Source organism: Meriones unguiculatus, chromosome 3 (genome assembly GCF_030254825.1).
Source record: "Meriones unguiculatus strain TT.TT164.6M chromosome 3, Bangor_MerUng_6.1, whole genome shotgun sequence".
NCBI classification, from domain to species: Eukaryota; Metazoa; Chordata; class Mammalia; order Rodentia; family Muridae; genus Meriones; species Meriones unguiculatus.
Window position 1 is genome coordinate 145588398 of NC_083351.1, and position 22920 is coordinate 145611317.

Genomic DNA, 22920 nt, shown 5'->3' on the forward strand with positions numbered 1-22920 from the left:
CCCTAAAGTTTAGTGTACTTCTCCCAGTGTCCTCTGTTTCCTACTTCCCTATTTCTCTCTGTCATCTTTATAGACATTCTCTTACCCAGTACAGCATAAATTCTGTAAGAGAAAACAGTCCTATAAATATTTTTCATAACATTCCCTTGATTATACATAGAAATAAATAATCCTTATTGGACACATTAATGCATATAAAATAGTTCAAGTCAAAGTTCAGAAGAATATTTGCTCATGTTTTTTTTTAATGTTTTGAATTTCAAAAATAACAACGAATTGTGGGTTACTTTATCTACGATTTATTAAAATTACTGTTCAATTAACTGATGACCTTTGGCTTTGACAAACTCTACACATATTTCATGCTATGCTAGAGTTGGGGAAGGTGCATTATGTTTCTGTGACTTTGGTAAACTTTGTTTAGCAATAACATATTTAAAAGTGGGATAGAATTTCAAAGGAAGATTTACATTTTTAACAATGTGAACATTAAAATAACTTTCAGATACATCAGAACTGAGGTGGGATAGAGTATGTGAGAAGAGGTAGGATGGAGGCTTTCGGGGGTTTATAACTGAAGGGCAGCAGTCTGTACTAGTTTCTGAGCATATATTTGGATGCAGTGTGTCTGGCTTTAAATCTTGGCTCTGTTACACAGCAGCTGTGTGACTTTGGGCAAATCACTTAGACCTGTTGGAACTTCAATTTCCTCATCTATAAAAAGGACTGCTGTGAAGATTATATGAGAATATCCATATAATATCTTATATAATGTGTAATGTATCTTTTATAATGTATACTATATTATACATAATGTATGATATATGACATATAACATATAATATGTAATGCTTAAAATATTTATCACACATGGAAAGTTCAGTATAAGTGATATTTTTATTGCTGGTGGAACAGTATGAGTTCCTGGTAGATGTGTAAATATAAACTATTTAATGGTACCTGATTCAATGACCCCAGAAAAATTACCCTACATCTAATCAGCTCTTGGCATGTCATATGCAATAAACTACATCTATGTCAAAGAACATAGATAGCATAGTGCATTAATTCAGATTGGGTGAGCATGTAGTGACACAGACAGCTTAATTAGAACAGACTGAGATCTTCTAGTTTACATACAAAAGTTAACAGAGAAATAGAAATCTAAGTATAGGGTTTTGTGGTCAAACCAACACTGAAGAATTTGAAATGGAGACAAAATACCATTTTGTTTGTTTCTACCTAGGTAGAGGCAGCAACATTCACCTAAAATTATCTGTCTTTCTGATACCCAACAGACAGGGCTCAAAGCCAAGTCAACCAGTCACTACATATATATTCTACCCAGTAACCACACGAAGGGCTGTATCTTTGTCAACCACAAAGTTAGGTGCATAATAACATAATTTGCCTTACAGTTTGTTGTGAAGATTAGACATAACATATGTATGACAACCCCCAAAATGTGTTACGCACAGTAAGCAATTCAAGAAATGTCTATGGGGGCCTGGGGGCCAGAGAGATAGTTTGGTGCGTAAAACACTTTGCCGCTCTTGCAGAGGACCCAGGTCCAGTCCCAGCACCTATTCAGCAGCCCACACTCATTTGCAATTGCAGTATGAAGGGCTGTAATGTCCTCTTCTGACCTGCTCAGGCACCAGCCACACGTGGTCCACATAGATAAATATAGCCAACATCTGCATACCTATAAAATCAATATTTTTTTAAATGAGGTTGATAATTATCACCATAATGGTGTTAATGCTGCTTTCTCGATTTGTATAGTTAATACACCTCACTACTTTTTCAGTTACCAAGTTATCTGTAAAAAACAGAGTATATAAAAGAAATGATACATTATGGTGGCACATTCCCTCCTTCTTCTTTAAACACTAGCTAATATATTCAACTTCCTCCTGCACTGTTAAATTTATGGCATATTCATCTCTGAAGAAGGAAATCGCCTATCTTCAGTTAGGATGCTAATGATGGTATTTGTCTCTCCATGTGACATTATTAACATCAGCTACCAAAATATACATAATATTATTTCAGTAAGCTACAAAGACTGACTGCTTTTCTTTTCTTCATCATTTGAATGCCTTGATTCATAACTTTTTTTTGCATTTCAAAGACTAAGGAGATGTCTTAGCTTAATTTTCTCTCATATAATTCTTTATTTGACCTTTCTGTCTTTCCACAGTAGGTCATTTTTATTTCTAAATTACTTGTTCAATATTTAGTCTCCTCAGTATCTTCATACCTATAGAAGGAAAAAAAATCACAATATCCTCAACATAGTGACACTGAATATTTGATCTATAAACATATACATAATTATATCAGGTTCCCAGTATATAATTGATTACAGTAACTAATTAATATTTTGCCAGTATTTATGAAGTTCTAGGGTAGTTGTTTACACCACTATCAGTGTGCTTGACTTGTGAAATACATAACATGGATGATGTTAATTGTAGGTTGTTCACAAGATTAATAGTCTGGCTCTAAATGGACTAACACTGTGGATTTTTTACTTTGACTCTTCGGTGACTGACTATAATAGGTGTTTTATTCTATGCTTGTAACTCATTAGCTGAGATGTGCACGCATACATGAGGAAGGCATGACTGCACATGAAAGGAAATAACAAAATTAACACAGAAGACAAGATACATCACCAAAATAGTTAAATGTTTGTATATTGAAACAGTCACTCATGACCTAAAGAATATTACCAACCACAGAACGTTTTGTACTTAAGAAGATATGAGTTTGGGAAAGAACTTAGCTAAATAAGACTTGAAGAGTGTCATAAAACACTTGCCACAAACATGCCTAAATGTCAAATGAAATGACAGTACTAATCTATGTCCTTTTTAAGTTTCCAAGGTACCAGATTTTAAAAGAAGTTAAGATATGAAAGGAGTAAGAACAAAAAGAAAGATACTTTGTGCTTCTTTGTGGCATTTAGTCTAAACTATTTAAAGAACAGCATTTCTAAGAGGGGCTTTTAAGCAGTATTTCTTTGAGGATGATTGAAGTTAAGACTTGAAACTGACCCATTTCTGCACACTTTAGAAATGGAATGAAGCTTGTATATTACCAACCACCAGGAAATCATCGCGTTTAGCACATCACAGATTCGGATACCTGTGAAAGTGAAATGACTAAAGTGATCAAAAGTTACCTGACTATTCCTTTCCTCGCCCTGAATAGCTGTGTATGGATGTTATTTCTTTGGCTTCTTTTCTAAGTGTCTTTTTCAGTACTCTATTTCTGTCCATTAGCTAACTCCAACTATTGACAAAAGTGTCTCAGATTTGAGGCACAGTATAAACATGGAAAGTCATGGTGTGGTGCATAAATATGTACAATTATTATGGTCAGTCACAAGGACAGAGAGAAAGAGATGGCCCATACTTTTAGAGCACAGACTGTTCTTGCAAAGCACACAAATTCAGGTCATGAAATTGAGAGGAACTTGTTAGAAAGAAAAACAGGTTCTTTGTGAGTTGATGCTGTTGGAAGATGGTAACAGGACTTAGAAAATTATCAAAATACATTACATACATGGTAAAAGTGTCAAAGAATGATAAACATTTTAAAATTTGAACAAAAGAATAACATGGGCTTATCAATATCTATGTATCTTCTTATGTGTACATGTTTTATACATGTATGTTCTTGTATAAAAAATGTATACCTACATATATATGTACATAACTACATTCTAATATCTGTATTTTATTTAATAAATGCTACACATATACATTATAAAGCAAGACCTTCACTAAAGCACATCTGAAGCAATTTAAATATTGCATTTACCATACTAGATCTGAATTATCATGACAACATAATGTAGGTCCTGGAAACACGTTACTTCTTTTTGTAAAATATCCCTTGTGAGCTTGTACCTATGTAGCATATATAAATTACATCATGTAAACCTGACTTACAAGCTCAGTTAATATTAGCCATTGCTTTTGGCTATTTTTCATAAGATATAGCATGTCATATATAGAGGCCAGATGAAGGGATAGATCTCCTGGATGTGGAGTTTCAAGCAATTGTAAACTGCCTGATGTGGATGCTAGGAATTGACTAGAGATGCTCAATGAGAGAAATATATGCTTTTAACCTCTATGCCATGTCTCCCATCCATGACTTTTTAAATGTATATTTAACACTGTTAAGAAAGCTTTCCTGGTTGCAATTCTATAGTCACTTATCTTTCAGATCATTCTATTCATTCAAATTGTTCACATCCATGAGAAAGTGGATATGTTAAGAAAGAGCAGTAAGGATGTGGGAGAACAAAATCATGAAGTTGGTATCCAATTCACACTTTAGGATAGAGCCAAGGGCAGAATTAAGGTAATGGGGAGCAGAAACAAAAGAGATGTTTTGTGCCCTTTAAAATATCCATAGGTGTACTTGAGCCACTGACAGCTACTATTACATTCCAGAAATTGGCTTTCTCTCCTTTTATATGAATATTCCAATAACCTATAATCTTTTCGATTTTCAGAGAACAAAAATAGTCACCATAAGCCTCTGCCTGGCCACTAACAGTCCAAGTGAGTCAAACTCCTAGTGAATCCTAAAAGACCTTAAACAGCAACAAATCAAGTAATCCAATTAAAAAATGGGGTTTGGAGCTAAACAGAGATTTCTCAATAGAGGAATATTGAATGGCAGAGAAACACTTAAAGAAATGCTCAACGTCCTTAGTCATCAGGGAGATGCAAATCAAAACGAATGGCTAAGATCAAAAACACAAATAACAACACATGCTGGAGAGGTTGTGGAGAAAGGGGATCCCTCCTCCACTGCTGGTGGGAATGTAAACTTCTATAACCACTTTGGAAATCAATCTGCTGCTTTCTCAGACAATTAGGAACAGTGCTACTTCAAGATCCAGCTACACCACTCCTAGGTATATATCCAAAATTTTCTCAAGTATACAACAAGGATATTTGTTCAACCATGCTCATAGCAGCTTTATTCGTAATAGCCAGAATCTGACAACATTCCAGATGTCCTTCAATTGAGGAATGGATACAGAAATTGTGGTACATTTACGCAACTTAATACTACTCAGCAATTAAAAACAAGGAAATCATGAAATTTGCAGGCAAATGGTGGAACTAGAAAAGATTATCAAGAGTGAGCTGTCCCAGAAGCAAAAAGACACACATGGTGTATATTCACTTATAAGTGAATACTAGACATATAATATAGGATAATCATACTAAAATCTGTACACCTAAAGAAGATAAGAAAGAAGGAGGATCGTGGGTAAGATGCTCAATCTTCTCTCAAAATGGCAAATAAGATAGACATTGGAAGAAGGTAAAAATAAGGAACAAGACAGGAGCCTACCACAGAGGGCAGATGCTGAAACTCATAGTTAAACTTTGGGCAGAGTGCAGGGAATCTTATGAAAGAAGGGAGAGATAGAAAGACCTGGAAAGGTCTGGAGCTCCACAAGGAGACCAACAGGAACAAAATATCTGGGCCTAGTGGTGTTTTCCGAGACTGATACTCCAACCAAGGACCATTCATAGAGATAACCTACACCCCCTACACAGAGGTACCTGTGGCAGCTCAGTCTTCAAATGGGCACCCTAATAAGGGGAGCAGGGGCTGTCTCTGAAATGAACTCAGTGGCTAGGTCTTTGATCACCTCCCCCTGAGTGGGAAGCAGCCTGACCAGGCCATAGAGGAAGACTATGAAAGACAGTCCTGATGAGATCTGATAGGCTAGGGTCAAATTGAAGGGGAAGAGGTCCTCCACTATCAGTGGACTGTGGAAGGGGCATGGGAGGAGATGAGGGAGGAAGGGGGCCAGAATTGAGAAGGTACCAGGGTGGGGCTATAGCTGGGATACAAAACACACACACACACACACACACACACACACACACATATATATATATATATATATATATATATATATAAAACCTTTGAACCAAGTATCATTAAACTCATTAAGCTCAAAGGTCTTTTACGGATGAGGAGCTCAAACACATTTTATGTAAAGTACGTATCCCTCAAAACAGTAAACAGTACAAAACAGTAAACAGTAATAGATGTTCTTTTATTATATAGGATTGTTTTAGCTAGTCTGGTTTTTGTTTGTTATTCCATATGAAATTTAGAATTGTTTTCCAAGGTCTGTAAAGAAATGTGTTGGTATTTTGATGGGGATTGCATTGAATCTGTAGACTGCCTTTGGTAATATGGCTATTTTTAATTATATAATCCTACCAATCCACGAGATTGGACATCATTCCATATTCTGGTATCTTCTTTTATGTCTTTCTTCAAGACTTGAAGTTCTTGTCATACAGATCTTTCACTAGCTTGGTTAGAGTTACACGAAGATATTTTATATTAATTGTGGCTATTGTGAAGAGTATAGTTTTCCCAATTTCTTTCTCAGCCTGTTGGTTGTTTGTGCACAATGGATTACTGATTTTTTTAAATCAATCTTGTGTCCAGCCACCTTGTTGAAGGTTTTTATCAGTTGTAGAAGTTCTCTAGTGGAATTTTGGGGGTTGCTTATGTACACAATCATATCATATGCAAATAGTGATACTTAGATTTATTCCTTCTCAATTTGTATCCCCTTGATCTCCTTTAGTTGTCTTCTTGCTCTAGGTAGAACTTCAAGTACTATACTGACAAGGTATGGAGAGAGTGGGCAACCTTGTAGTGTCCCTGATTTTAGCAGAATTGCTTTGAGATTCTTTGTATTTAATTTGATGTTGGCAATCAGCTTCCTGTATATAACCTTTATTATATTTAGGTAAGAGCCTAATATTCCTGACCTCTCCACGACTTTAATCATGAAACGGTGTTGGATTTTGTCAAAGGCTTTTTCTGCATCTAATGAGATGGTCATGTGATTTTTTTTTTTTTTTGTGAACTTCTGGAGATATCAACATCCCAGACTTCAAGTTATACAACAGAGCAATAGTAATAAAAACTGCATAGTACTGGCATATGAATAGACTGGGTTTATCAATGGACTTGAATAAAATATGCAGAAATAAAACCACATACTTATGGTCACTTGATTCCTGACAAAGGAGTGAAAACCATACAACAGAAAAAGGCAGCATCTTCAACAGATGTTGCTGGTCTAACTGAATGTCTACATGTAGAATAACGCAAGTAGATACATGTTTAACTACCTGCACAAAATTCAAATGTAAGTGCATCAAAGACCTCAAAATAACACCAGATACACTAAGTCTATTAGAAGAGAAAGTGGGGAAGAGTCTCAAACTCATCAGCACAGGAGACAACTTCCTGAACAGAACACTAACAGTTCAGGTTGTAAGATCAACAATTAATAAATGGGACCTCTTGAAACTGAAAATCTTCTGTAAGGCAAAGGACACTACAAATAGAATGAAACGACAGTCTATAGACTGGGTAAAGATCTTCACCTACATCTGATAAAGGACTAATATTCAAAATATACAATGAACTCAAGAAATCCAACACCAATAAACAAAATGACCCAATTATTAAAAAAAAATGGCACACAGAACTAAACAGATAATTCTCAACAGAGGAATTTCAAATGGTAGGGAATCACTTAAAGAAATGTTCAACATCCTTAGTAATCAGAGAAATGCACGTCAAAACCACTCTGAGGTTCCAACTCAAACAGGTAAGAATAGCTTTCTGAGACTGATGTTCCAACCAAGGACTACTCATGGAGATAACCTAGAACCCCTTCACAGATGTAGCCCATAGCAGCTCAGTCTCCAAGTGTTCCCTAATAAGGGGAACAGGGGCTGTCTCTGACATGAACTCAGTGGCTGGCTCTTTGATCACCTCTCCCTGGTGGGTGCAGCCTTACCCAGACACAGAGGAAGACAATGCAGCCAGTCCTGATGAGACCTGATAGCCTAGGGTCAGATGGAAGAGAAGGAGGACCTTCCCTATCAGTGGTCTAGGGGAGGGACATAGGAAGAGAAGAGGGAGAGAAGGTGTGTTGGGAGGAGCTTATGGAGTGAGCCACAGCCAGGATACAAGGTGAATAAATTGTAGTAAATAAAAAAAAAAATCAAAGGAAAAATAGGAAAACAAACTCAAGCTATAACACATGCTGGCAAGGGTATGAAGAAAGGAGAACATTCTTCCTTTGCTGGTGGGAGTGTAAACTTGCACAATCACTTTGAAAATCAATCTGGTACTTTCACAGAAAATTGGGAATAGCTTTTCCTGAAGACCCAGCTAGCCTTCTCCTGACGTATGTATACACAGGCAATTCACCATACAACGAGGATACTTGCTCAACTGTGCTCATAGCAGCTTTATTCACAATAGCCAGAATCTGGAAACAACCTAGATGTTCCTCACCCAAAGATTGGGCAATGAAACTGTGGCACATGTACACAATGGAATGCTACTCGCTACTAAAAACAAAGAAATCATGAAATTTGCAGGCTAATGGAAAGAACTAGAAAAGATCATCCTGAGTGAGGTAACCCAGACTCAGAAAGATGCACATGGTATGTACTCACTTATAAGTGGATTTTAGCCATCTGGTACAGGATAAACATACTATGAGGCACAGACCCCAAGAAGATAAGTAATGTGGATGATGCAAATGAGGATGTATAAGTCTCACTAGCAAGGGAAGATAGAATAGACAGAGGTAATGGCTGAACATTGTTAACAAGGTAGGAAAGGGGGCACAAAGAGTTAACTGTGAAGGTCAGATGTGGGGAGAGCAAGAGCAAGAGGACAGAAGGCCTTTTGAGAAAAGTGAGTGTGGAGGTATCTGTGTAACAAGCTGGAGTCCTAAGTCAGGTAGGCTCCAGGGAGAATATGAGGGGTACTCAAGTCGAGACTCCAGTAGGAGAGGCCATAGAGACTGAAAAGGACACCACCTAATTAGACTCTTCTCCTGTTAAGGAGAGGGGAACACCAACCCACCCAAATATAACCCCAAATATACCCTGCCTACCAAATGTACAGGGATAAAGATAGAACAGAGTTTGAGGGAATGCCCAACCGATGCCTGGCCAACCAAAGACCCATCCTACTGGAGAATGCCAATCCCTGACACTATGAAAAATACTCTGCTAAGTTTCACACAGTAACCTGACAGAGTTGTTCTCTGAGAGGCTTTACCCAGCAGCACTTCAAAACAGATGCTAAGACTCACAGCCAAACATCAGACAATGCATAGGGAGTCTTCTGGAAAAGTGGGAGGAAAGAGAAAAAGAACTGGAGGTGACAGAAACTCCACAAGAAGACCAACAGCGCCAACTAACTAGGGCCCAGAGGGGCTTTCTGAGACTGAAGCATCAACCAGGGACTATCATGAACTCAACCTAGGCCTCCTACAAAGATATAGCAGATGGGCAGCTAAGGCTTCGTGTGAGTCTTCTAGTAAGGGAAGTGGGGACTGCATCACTTAATACTCACTTAACATCTTTTTTTATCACTTCCCCCTGGCAGGACTGCCTTGCCAGGCCACAGGGGAAGAGGACATGCTCAGTCTCAATGCAACTTGATGAGCTGTGGTAGGTGGGAAAGGGAGCTCCCCTTTTTTGAAGAAGGGGGTAAAGGGAAGAAGGGAGGGTAGCAAAGAATGTAAAGTGAATAAAAAATATTTATAAAATAAAAAAAGGAATGTGTGCAGGGGCCCTAGGTCCAGATCATGCATGACTGGGTTAGTTGTCTCTGTTGGTCTTCTTATGAGGCTCCTGTCCCCTCCATGTCCTTCCATTTTTCTCCCAACAGTTCCACAGGACCCCCAGAATTCTTCCCCATGCTTGGCTGCAAGTCTCATCATCTGTCTGGATCCGTTGCTGACTGAAGCCTCCCAGAGAACAGTCAAGTTAGGCTCCTGTCTGAAAGCATAGCAGGGTATCATTATTAGTATCATATTGGGTTCTCTACCGTGAGGTGGGTCTCAGGCTGGGCCAATTATTGTTTGGATTTTCCCTCAATCTTTGTTCCCTTGTTACCTCTGCACTTCTTGCTGAGGGGCTACCTGGTCTTCATATGGGGATCCTGGCAAGTGTGTGTGAGGAAGCACTGTTTCTAACATAGACTCCATTGCCTGCTTTTGGATCACTTCCCCCTGGCAGGGCTGCCTTTCCTGGCCTCAGGAGATGAAAATATGGCCAGTCCTGATGTGACGTGATGTGCAAGGGAAGGTTATTACAGGGAGAGGGGGGTCTCCCCTTTTCTGGGGGAAAAAAGGAGAGGGGAAGGAGGAAGGAGAGGAGGAACAGGCCACCCATAGGATGTAAAGTAAATACATTACTATATTAAAAATAAATAAAGAAATGTTCTTTCTTATCCCAAAACAAGAAATGACGTTATATTTTAGCATAGATATATGAATAAACAAGTTTGGTTGTCTGATTACAATCTCTACTGAAACTCCATGGATTCTTAGAATATTTTGTTTCAGCAATCAATCACAAACTATCATTTTTAACACAGTCTTTCTATTTCTGTACTTTCTTCTCCCTGTGTATCTGTCTTCCAATTTGTATCCCCTTAATATACTCTCGCCCTATAAAGTTATCCTTGTCACTGAGGTCAAGCAGGGACTGAACTCAACCTTGCACTAAGTCGTTTGTCACTGTCTTTAAAACATGGGTACCTTGAAGTAAATTGCCTTACAGATCTGAGTCACTGCACGGATACTCATTATAGAGGACATGAACACATGATGAATACTTTGATCAGTTTTATTTTAAAATCACCCTCAAGGCTGAAATGGTTTGATCTTCAGAATTTTGAAAAAAAAATGTTTCTTCGTGCTCTCTCCTTATGTCATCAGCACACAATACATGTGCTGTGCCTCAGAGAATTTTCTGAATCACAAAACCTTAGCTGTGCAGAGGAGCTCCTCCAGCTATACCAGTGATGGCAACTGCTGTGGTCAACTGGTGTGTCTCAGGGACCAATCAGTTATCTCCTCGTCTTTGGAAATTAGACACGAAAATTTTATTCTGAGTACTTAGTGCTTCAACATATTTGTATTTAATTAGTATATCAGTGCAATAAATTTCATCGCTTGCAAATACAAAGAAAAAAGATTAGAATCAATTTCATATCAAATGGAATTTTTGAGATAGTATCTTGCTACATTAGCCCATCTTCACACAAAACTTGTAATTTGTCCTCAGTCCTTCGAGTTGCATGAATTATAAGTATATAGCACTACACCTGGATTTCTTTCATAAAACATATTTCACAACCCAGAAGCATTAGAATAAAGCTATTTTGGAATTAGGGTGAGTTAATGTTTACATTGGACATTTATTGTATTTTATAATTTAAAAATTGTTAGAGAATTACAAGTTGAAACAAACTACTTTTGGAATTTGTTTTAAGCCTTAAAGACAACTTCTAGTGATATATATATATATATATATATATATATATATATATATAAATATGTATATATATATACATATATATATATATATAACATTACATATAACTTCCAGAGTGCATAGGAAATGGAGAAAAGAACAAATTTAATTGCAGAAAATTTCAGGAAAGCTAACACTGAGAGGAAAAAATTCCATTAGAAATTTCAAAATGAAGTGAAGGAGTATAGTTCGGTAGTAGGAGTTGCCTAACATACACAAGGCCTAGATTTGACACTCACATCACAGGACAGATGGAAGAAAGGAGGAAAGGAGGGAGAGAGGGAGAGTCAGAGAGAGAAGCTGAAATTGAAAATCAAGCAGAATTCAAGGGAAAGACATTCATGTTGAAGTAAAAAAGGCTATGACTACATTCATGGACTGATACAAAAATAAGGCAGTTTTAAACCATTGAATGCTTGAAGTCATTGACCTCAACAATAAAAAAAAATAGTCAAATTAAAAAAAAGAAAGATTAGTGCAAATCTATAAATATTTATGAAAGAAGTTAGCGAATATTTCAAAAATTGTGAAGACTATCAAGGTAAATAGTGATTTAAGTAAGATTTGTTGCTAAAGATAATAACTTTTTAGCATAAATCAATGGACAATAAAAATATTATTCAAATAATAGTTCTGAAAGCATGCAATAAAAACTTAGCAGCATTAAAGAAAAATTTCACTTAGAAATTTTTTTATTATCTCTGTATACGATATTATTTCAAAATGAAAACATTATTCCAATCATATAGCAAGTAACTCTGATAATATTAATTTAAAAATTATGAAACACAGAATTCTATACAGAAGAGATTTGAATTCAGTAAAAAATTTTATTTGGCTATTACAAATAGAGCTGCTACGAACATGGTTGAACAAATGTCCTTGTGTTATACTTGAGCATATTTTGGATATATGCCTAGGAGTGGTATTGCTGGATCTTGAGGTAACACTGTTCCTAATTTTCTGAGAAAACTCCAGATTGATCCAAAGGGGTTGTACAAGTTTACATTCCCACCAGCACTGGTGGAAGGTTCCCCTTTCTCCACATCCTCTCTAGCATGTACTATCACTTGAATTTTTGATCTTAGCCATTCTGATGGGTGTAAGGTGAAATCTCAGTGTCTTCCAGAATCTGGAAACAAACTACATGTCCCTCAACAGAGGAATAGATATAGAAATTGTGGTACATTTATACAATGGAATAATACTCAGCTATAAAAAACAAGGAAATCATGAAAATTGCAGGCAAATGGTGGGAGCTAGAAAAGATCATATTGAGTGAGGTAACCCAGAAGCAGAAAGACACACATGGTATATACTCATTCATGAATGGTTATTAGACATATAATATAGGATAAACATACTGAAATGCATAGTCCTAAATAAGCTAAACAACAAGGAAGACCCTAGGGAAGATGCTCAACCCTCATTCAGAAGGGCAAATGCAATAGACATCAGAAGCAGGAGAAGACAGGGAACAGGACAGAAGCCTACCAAGAGGGCCTCTGGAAGATACTACTGATGGAGGTATTGAAGCAGAGGCTGAGACTCATAGCCAAACTTTGGGCAGAGTGCATGGAATCTTATGGAAGTAGGAGGAGATAAAAAGACCTGGAGGGAATAGGAGCTCAAAAAGGAGACCAACAGAGCAAAAAACAAAACAAAACAAACAAACAAACAAACAAACAAAAACACCAAAACAAAACCTGAGCCCTGGAAGCCCTGCAGAGACTGATACCCTAACCAAGGACCATGCATGGAGAAGACATAAAACCTCAGTTCAGATGTAGCCCATAGCCTCAGTCTGCAAGTGGGTTCCCTCGTAAGGGGGGTAGGGGCTGTCTCTGACATGAACTCAGTGACAGGCTCTCTGATCCTCTCCCTCTGAGGGGGGTACAGCCAGGCCACAGAGAAAGATGATGCAGCCAGTCCTGATGAGACCAGATAGGCTAGGATCAGATGGAATGGGACGAGGACCTCCCCTATCAGTGGACTGGGAGAGGAGCATGTCTGGAGAAGGGGGAGGGAGGGCGAGATTGGAAGGAGATAAGGGAGGGGGCCACAGCTGGGATACAAAGTAAATAAATTGTAATAAATAATTAATAAGTTTTTAAATTTTATTTGTAAATAAAATAGCATGAAAATAAACTAATATGATGTATACTCAAATATCATGAAAATAACAAATTTAATCTGCAGAAAAACATAACTACATTAACTCTTGAATCAATCATGATAAAAATAATAAACAGTGTTCTGGACAATGGTGGCACACGCCTTTTAATTCCAGCACTGAGCTAACAGAGGCAGGAGGACCTCTGAGTTCAAGGCCAGCGTGGTCTACAGAACAAGTTCCAGGACAGCCAGGATTACACAGAGAAATCCCGTCTTGAAATAACAAAAATAGAGAAAAAAAAAATAAAGAAAAAAAAAACAACAGTAAACTAAACACAAAATTGGGTGACTTATAAAAAGCAAGAAATGGATTATATAGTTTCAATATGATGAAGCAAAACATAATTAAACAACAACAAAAGACGGAAGCTCCATAGTGTAGGGTATATGCTGGCTTTTAAAATATACATTATTGATTCTTAGTCTGTGTGCAAAGTCTGGCCCATAGTTGGCCTTAAATATGTATTTGTTGAATGAATAAGTCAATAAATCAAGAGAAAAACAGTTGATTTTGATTACATTTTGATTTAGATAGGTGCAGATCAGGAAGCTTTAAAGTGCTATTCATGAAAATTGCGTTGTCTAAGGGGAAGTAACCATGAGGGATCTGTCTATTTATAAAACAAACAAACAAAAACATAAGGAAATGAAATGAAAGTGTCAAAGGGACATAGAATAGTGGAAGACCAAGAAGAAAAAGAAATGGGGACAATTCTGCATTCTTGATTATCCATATTATTGAACATTTTGCAGCTTCTATACAATAATAATGCATGTGAAAAAATGCTGAATTAATAGACATCAGAAGAAGGTGAAAATAAGGAACAAGACAGAGGGCCTCTAAAAGACTCTACTGAGCAAAGTATTAAAGTGGATGCTGAGACTCAGAGCTAAACTTTGGGCAAAGAGCAGGGAATCTTATGAAAGAAGGGGAAGATAGAAAGACCTGGAAGGGTCTAAAGCTCCACAAGGAGAGCAGCAGAACCAAAAACAAACAAAAAAAAACCAAACAAAAAAACAAACAAACAAAACTGAGCACAGGGGTATTTTCTGAGACTGATACTCATGCATGGAGATAACCTAGAACCCCTGCACAGATGTAGCCCGTGGCAGCTCATTCTCCAAGTGAAAACAGGGCCTGTCTCTGACATCAACTCAGTGGCTAGCTCTTTAACTACCTCCCCTTGAGGGGAAAGCAGCCTTACCATACCAGGCCACAGAAGAATACAATGCACCCAGTCCTGATGAGACCTGATAGGCTAGGGTCAGATGGAAGGGAAGGAGGACCTCCCCTATCAGTGGGCTGGGGGAGGGTCATGGGAACAGAAGGGGATGAGGGAGGGGGCTACAGCTGGGATACAAAGTGAATAAATTATAATAAATAAAAAATAAAATAAAGCTATTTTTTTAAGTAAGAAAAGAATAATTTAAAGAGTTACTTTGTAGTGGGTTGACAAAGCCTCTACAAAACACCACTGCTTAATAAATTTTGAAAATCTATTTTCAGGAATGGGTTATCTTTTCCAGGTTTCCTGGCCACTTAGGACCTACAAACCGCCAAACATTACAGGGTGCTGGTATTATTTTTGTTTACCCTTCATAACTTGACAATAAGGCCCTATTGCTAGGAATAACACATACTTAAGTCATAGGACATAAAGAAATCAAACTTGTACTAATTGAAAGCTTCATCCCTTTCAGTTAGAATTTACTGCTCTGGAAGCTGTTATTAATGGTAGATAAGAAGAAAAGTACTCATCAAATTTCCCAGATATGGACTCTGAGAGTTACATGATAATAGGCATAGCAAAATATGCTCATTCTAGCAAGAGTGGCATTAATATCATGGGAATAACCAACCAGAGTGACTGATTGGATTTAAGGTCTATTCCACAAGACAAATTCCATATCTGGAACCAGTGTTGAAGCCAAGAACTTGTGACGAGCTAGGTTATAATCCCTTTATTCTGCTAAATGGCCACAATGTTAAACTAGCTTTTTATGACTTCTTAAAGTCACAGTGCATCTCTGAACCTTTATCAGACAAACTTGCACTTTCCAGTAAATGGTGATTAACAATAAGACACATAACTAGCCAAAGTGGAAAGAATACCAGACTGTGGAAGGCTGGGCCCTCGACGGAACATCTGTATCAGCAAACACCCCTTGTTCTTAAGACCGAATAATCATTCTGGCTGAGGGGATTTAAAGAGTATAAGAGCTCAAGGTAATGGACTACCAGGAAACACTGGGTTCTAAATGCAGAAGAACAGACTACACAGATGAACACAGAGTGGTTATGGCAACACACACAAGACCCACACAAGCTCAAGTTAGACAAAATCTACTGTGGAAAGCAGATTTGCAAACAATAGTTTCTGGTAAATGGAAAGTTAGTTTTCTTTTCAAAGTTTATGGCCTGAATAATAGACTAAATGTCCATGAAAGCCGTACATTAAAGAATACATAAGATTCTTACCCAGGGTCCTCCTTCTTGATTAGCTTCCTTAGGTGTACAGATTTTAGTATGTTTATCCTATATTATATTCTAATATCCACTTATAAGTGAGTATATACCATGTGTGTCTTTCTGCCTCTGGGATACCTCACTCAGGATGATCTTTTCTAGTTCCCACCATTTGCAAATTTCCCTGCAAATTTTATGATTTCCCTGTTTTTAATTGCTGAGTAGTATTCCATTGTGTAAATGTACCACAATTTCTGTATCCATTCCTCAGCTGAGGAACATCTGGGTTGTTTCCAGATTCTGGCTCTTATGAATAAAGCTGCTACGAACATGGTTGAGCAAATGTCCTTGTATATTGAACATATTTTTGATATATGCCTAGAAGTGGTATAGCTGGATCTTTAGGTAGCACTATTCCTAATTGTCTGAGAAAGCACCAGATTGATTTCCAAAGTGGTTATATAAGTTTACATTCCCACCAGCAATGGAGGAGGGTACCTGGGTAAGATGATCAATCCTTACTCAGAAAGGCAAATTGGACAGACATTGGAAGAGGGAGAAAACAGGGAACAAGACAGGAGCCTACAATGGAGGGCCTCTGAAAGACTCTACCCAACAAGGTATCAAAGCAAATGCTGAGACTCATAACCAAACTCTGGGCAGAGTACAGGGAATCTTATGAAAGAAGGGGGAGATAGAAAGACCTGGAAGAGACAGGAGCTCCACAAGGAGAGCAACAGAAGCAAACATTCTGGGCACAGGTGTCTTTTCTGAGACTAATAGTCCAACCAAGGACCACTCATGGAGATGGGCTGGAACCCCTACACAGATGTAGCCCATGGTAGCTCAGAATCCAAGTGGGTAATGAAAACAGGGACTGTCTCTGACATGAACTCAGTGACTGGCTCTTTGATCACCTCCCCCTAAGGGGGGAGCAGCCTTACCAGGCCACAGAGGAATACAATGCAGCCACTCCTGATGAGACCTAATAGGCTAGGTTCAGAGGGAAGGGGAAGAGAACCTCCCCTATCAGTGGACTTGGGGAGAGGCATGGGAGAAGATAAGGAAGGGAGAGTGGAATTGGGACAGGACTAGGGAGGGGGCTACAGCTGGGATACAAAGTGAATAAACTGTAATTAATAAAAATAAATAAATTTTAAAAAGAATGCATAAGCAGCTAAATTGTACTTGATTATTTTTAAAGAGAAAGACGAGGAGGAAGAGGAGAAGGAAAAGGAGGAGGAGAAAGAAGAGGAGAAGGAGGACACAAATTTGGGCAGTTGAGGAAAGAGAGTTAGACCTGGGATGCGTTAGAATGCGGGGGGGGGGTAAATATTATCAAAATAGATTGTATGACATCCTCAAATAACTAATAATATTGCAAAAATAAAATATCAGTGTACATGTTATAACCATATATTTCCCTAAACTTGCACCAGTCTTAGAAATTGGCACGGATACATTCATGGTCTCTGTTTTCTACCTATAACAAAAATTTGTACCTAAAACCTTAGAAGAATGTAGATAAATCTAAATACCTGGACAGATGCTTCAGCATGTTTCTCTCTCTGCACAGGAGCAGCCGGGATGTCTGGAGGAGGCTTTGAAGTCTTTTTCTTGGCTTTTTGCATTTGGATGTTGGTGAAATAGTTGACAGCAGCAAACTCAATAAGAGCAGAAAATACAAAAGCAAAGCAGACAGCTATGAACCAATCCATGGCAGTGGCATAGGACACTTTGGGCAAGGAATGCCGAGCACTGATGCTTAGGGTCGTCATGGTGAGGACCGTGGTTATTCCTTTAGTGGGAAAAAAAGCAAAGAGACAAACCATTTTACTGCTATTTCTAGGAAAAACAAGATAAACCAGAAAGGAGAAGGGGGCATGAGGTGACAAGCTTGCTAACTGAAATCTACCACCTGTGAAAAAGGATTTGAATCCTTCTGTTTCAATGAAATCAGCTCAGGACTTGGAATAAGAGATAGATATGTTTAATTACTAAATCTTGTGATCATCAGCTCAGTGTGAATTTGTTCAAGATTGGGAAATTAATCTGGGCTTCTTTGTACATTCTGAGTGTGCTATAGAATTAAACATATGTAAATAATATAGGATAACGTGATTCTATATTGGAATATGAAACAGCCAAAGAATTGATACATACACCCCCTAAGAAGGATGATTAATTTAAACAGTGAGTCTTAGACAGGAATGGAAAATGGGCACATTTGCCTTCTAAATGTGAGCATGAGAATATGCTAGGCAAGCAAGGCCTATTACCACTAAAAATTAGTGCCAGCAAAATCACAAGTCATATATAAATTCTTATCATTAAATGACTATAATTCATCAAATAAAATTAATGTATTCATTGAGCATTCCAGATCCTAAATTATTAAAACTGTGAATATGTTCTGGCTAAATGTACTTATAGAAAAAATGGGCTTTTAAAGTGTAGGTGTTTTCCACACATCGGTGTAAACCTTGAAGAAGAATATTTGCAACAAAAGTAGTGTTCTTCATATTTTGGTTGTTTTGAAGTAATACTTCTAGGGAAAATGCTTTCTTAAACTAGGGAAAAGATTGGTTTCCATTCTTGGTAGAAAAGTGCTGCTTGTCACCAGAACTACAGAAGAATGCATTCTTTATGGATGCTAATACATACATAGTTGTCCCTAATTCCATCTATGCACACTTATTTAATCAATATTATCTAGGCTATCCCGGCAATTCCCGAGTTAGTTGTTATATCCATTTGTACTCATTCTACATAACTCCTAGAATAGCTCTGAAAGCTGATATACCCAGGTATCTGTTGATGATGATGGTGGTGGAATTAATGATAAAGATTATAACAGTGATGCAATCATCTTAACTGTGTATGCCAATGCCCAGCTGAAAGACAGTCCATTTTTAACTGAAAATATAGGAAGTTTTCCAACAGTAAAAGATTAATCATATTTTGATTTGAATAACCAATAATGTGTTTTCAACTTAGACTCTGATTATAGTCTACCTTGTACTATCTTTTATTCCTGTTCTGCATATGTGAGCTTAGAGAGGAATGCAAAAGTAGCCCAAGATCATTCCTAAATATGAAAGCAATGATTTCAATATGCCAGCTGAGATCTATACAGGTTGATGGTTTAACCATGTTGGAATAATTAGCAAACTTAGACAAATTTTAAGACAGAAGGCTTCTGGAAAAAAAATCAGCACTCCCTGCTTCCATTTTGATTGAGTAGAGCACACCATTATGAATACTGCTTCAGGAATCACCATGCATGCAATGCCAGAGGCATCACAAACGCACAATATGCAAAACTCATTGTTTGGTTTCTGTCCAGTCTTCCCCCCTCCCATGAATTCCAGTCCTTCCCTAAGCAATTGGTTCTTAGAAGATAGAAATCTGGAGCATCTGTGTATCACATGAGCTAAGTTTCAAAGAACATTCTAAAACTATACATAAATGTGTATTACATAAGTTGTTTGGTTATTTTAAGATTTTCTTAACCTAAAGTACATTTTTGAGATTTTTTTATGATACATGTATATGTTTCTGGTTGTGGTTATACATATGCACGTGTAAGCATATGTATATGAATATGTATACAAGACGTGTCAGCCATGTGTGCAGGTGGCCAAAGGCCAGAAGAGCTCATTGGATCTCCAGGAGCTGGAGTGACAAGCCACTGTAAGCCTCTCTGTGTGGATGCTGGAAACCATATGGGTCTTCTATATCACAGCAGAAAATACTCTTAACTCTAAGCCTCCTCATCAGCCCCCGAAGTCGATTTTTGAAAACCTTATTCCATTAAACAGGTCGATTAACCACATATCTATTGTAATGGCACATGGGCTCATAGCAAATTTGTTGGGGTTTTCCCAGAAAGAGACCTTCAATAATGTAGGCCTCATTTGAAATGTCATAGAGACGGTACAATTCTCTAGAAGTCTGTGAAATAAATGAATAGCTACTAAAGTAAATGAAACTTTAGCTACAAAATTTAAAGATAAATTACACTTCCTTTTGTTCATAACAATTTATTTGTAATGGACTATTGAGATTTCAAAAGTAGGGTTTTGGAAAGATGGCTAAGCAGGTAATAGCACTGGCTGCTCCTCCGGGGGACTTGATTTCAATTTCCAGTACCCATATGGTAACTCAGAACTGTCTGTAACTCCAATTCCAGTGGATCTGACACCCTCATACAGACATGCATGCACACAAAACAGCATTGCATTTAAAAATAATAAAAACAGAATCATGGGGAAAAAAAGAATTCAAAGGTGTTCCAAAAGTTCTGCAAAGTGTAAGCAGTGGGTTTCTTGTAATGACAGAGAAATAAGGATACAAATACTTGCAAGTAAAAATATGAGTGTGTTCTGAATGAAACTACTCTTCATTGCTCAGAAAAGTCTCCAGAGACCATACTAATCAAAAAGGAAAATGAAATTTAAATACAAGAGGCTTAACAGTTCCTGCGCCTGTAAGCTTTGTTCCTGTTGAGGGTGGTCAAATGCTTTTTCCTGGCAATAAATGAAAGTGTCTTCATCTTGTCTAATGCCATGTGAAAAAATTTCCTTAGGTGACATTCAGCAAACAAAATACTAAAGTCATTACAGAGTTATGAATTCAGTAATGACATTCAGTTGTACAGATTTAGGATGATGGCTTACCCTACATCATATTGTTAATACCAACACAAAAGCATGTGATATATTGCTGTCTGCTATTTCTCTGTCATTTTTGTTTTGTTTGTGGAATGGCCCTCTAGATAGTATAGTTGCTATATTCTAACTGTTGGCAAAATTAGGAATGCTGTCTGACAACAACAATTGCCTCAAAATTGGTTTAAAACTCGCCGTCTCTTCAGATATTAAAACGTTCTCTGTCTTGTGCTCAAATAAGAAAAAAAAAAAAAACAGCAGGAATGTAGGCATGTGCTTAGTCTCTTTAATTTCAGGTATAGAACTTGGCAGAATAAACGTAAGTAGAAGAGCAAACAGAAGCCAGCTCTTTCAATAAGAATCTCACCCTGTGGGGTAAGATGATCAATCCTCGTTTAGAAAGACAGATGGGATGTGCATTGAACGTATGACAGGAGTCTACTGAGCGCATCTGAAAGACTCTAACTAGCAGTGTTGTCAAAGCAAAGACTCATGACCAAACCTTTGGCAGAGTACAGGGAATCATAAGAAAGAAGGGGAGTTAGTCTGATGGGGAAAGGATAGGAGCTCCACAAGGACCAAATATATCTGGGCACAGGGTCTTTTCTCAGACTGACATTCAACCAAGGACCATGTATGGATATAACCTAGAACCTCCACTCAGATGTAGCCTGTGGTAGCTCAGTAACCAATTGGTTTCCCAAAGTGAGGGGAACAGGGACTATTTCTAACAGGAACTCAATGACTGGCTCTTTGGTCTCCCCATCCCCGAAGGGAGGAGCAGTCCTGTTAGGCCACAGAGGAGGGTTTTTCAGCCAGTCCTGAAGATACCTGATAAAACAGGATCAGATGAATGGGGAGGAGGTCCCCCCTATCAGTGGACTTGGAAAGGGGCATGGTGGAGATGAGGGAGGGAGGGAGGGACTGGGAGGGAATGAGGGATCGGGACACGGCTGGGATACAGAGTTAATAAAATGTAACTGATAAAAAAAATAAAAAATAAAATAAAATTTAAGACTTATATTAAAAAAAAAGAATCTCACCCTGAAAACAATTCAAAGACATAATTATATTTATGTGTTCAAGTATTGATGCCATTCCATTGCATTTAGAATGCTCAATATGCACCATATTGGCTGGCCCAGGAGCAGAGAGAGGAAATGAAGAAGTGGGCTAAGACTGTACACAAGAGTGAATTTTTGGCTGGCCATTCCTAAAAAATGAAATAGCAATGATTTCAATATGCCAGCTGGCATCTACTTGTGTTTAATGTTTAACCATATTGGAATAATTAAAAAAAAAACAAAAAAACTTAGAGTCAGACAAATTTCAAGATAGAAGGCCTCGGGAAAGAATTCCACAAATCATGTTCCTCAGACTTCTGCTGTTTCAGGATTTTGTTATTCCTGGTCCTATCTGTGACCCAAAACACTGTCTTCGTGAGTGAAAAGGATGATGAGAACTGAGGAAAAGCAATACTAGCTTACAGTTCATTTTCCTCTAAATCTCATACAGAGTTAGTGGTCAATGACCCCCAACGGTATAGGTCTTTACTTGCCTAGGGAAAATACTATTCTAGACACTGATGAACAGTCTAATAATTACAACTGTGATATAGCTTATGTTTTTGAAGATGAAATTGTGTGATTTTCCCGAATGATCAAAACTAATGTTGATCTAGGCATAGACAGAAGCAGGCAAATTTCAAATTCTAAGTGAAAAATCCTACTGGCAAATTATGTTCAGCCAGAAGCTCTGGAATTCTTCAGAACCCTTTCCTCACTTCTTCATCCTCGTGCCTGCTGTGAAGATAACAAAACTGAGGTCTCAATATTACACATTTTCTTGGATGTACCACTTACAATTAAATGCCTTAACAAAAGTTTTTAACATCTTTTCACTATTTTCCTTATCTATAAAAATTAAGCAAATTTACCTTGCTGAACTATTGTGAATATTAAGTAACATGACCCCCACAGTGTTCATTGACTCGCTATTGGAGCTAGTAATATGAGCATTTTGCTACACTGCTTAATTTCCTTAAGCGGTCCTATGTGTATAAGAAACGTTCACTGAGATCAGCCATAATGGGTGCTATTTATTCCCAAGCCATTGGATATTTCTCTTATCCATGGACAAGTTAGCTCATCAAGAGCAATAATAAAACTTTGCATTATAT

At 37.7% G+C, this 22920-nt stretch overlaps 1 protein-coding gene across 7 annotated transcripts in view; it reads right to left on the reverse strand.

Annotated features, from left to right (window-relative positions):
• Positions 1-22920, reverse strand: part of Gabra4 (gamma-aminobutyric acid type A receptor subunit alpha4) — a 91536-nt gene that overhangs the window by 38794 nt on the left and 29822 nt on the right. For 2 of the 7 annotated variants that reach the window (XM_021659944.2, XM_060380722.1), the window contains exon 8: positions 17610-17869. The exons of 1 other annotated variant lie outside the window; for it this stretch is intronic. In XM_021659944.2, coding sequence (XP_021515619.1) covers positions 17610-17869 — 260 coding nt within the window. 4 more of the 7 variants (XM_060380721.1, XM_060380725.1, XM_060380723.1 and 1 more) reach the window with 4 other exon arrangements.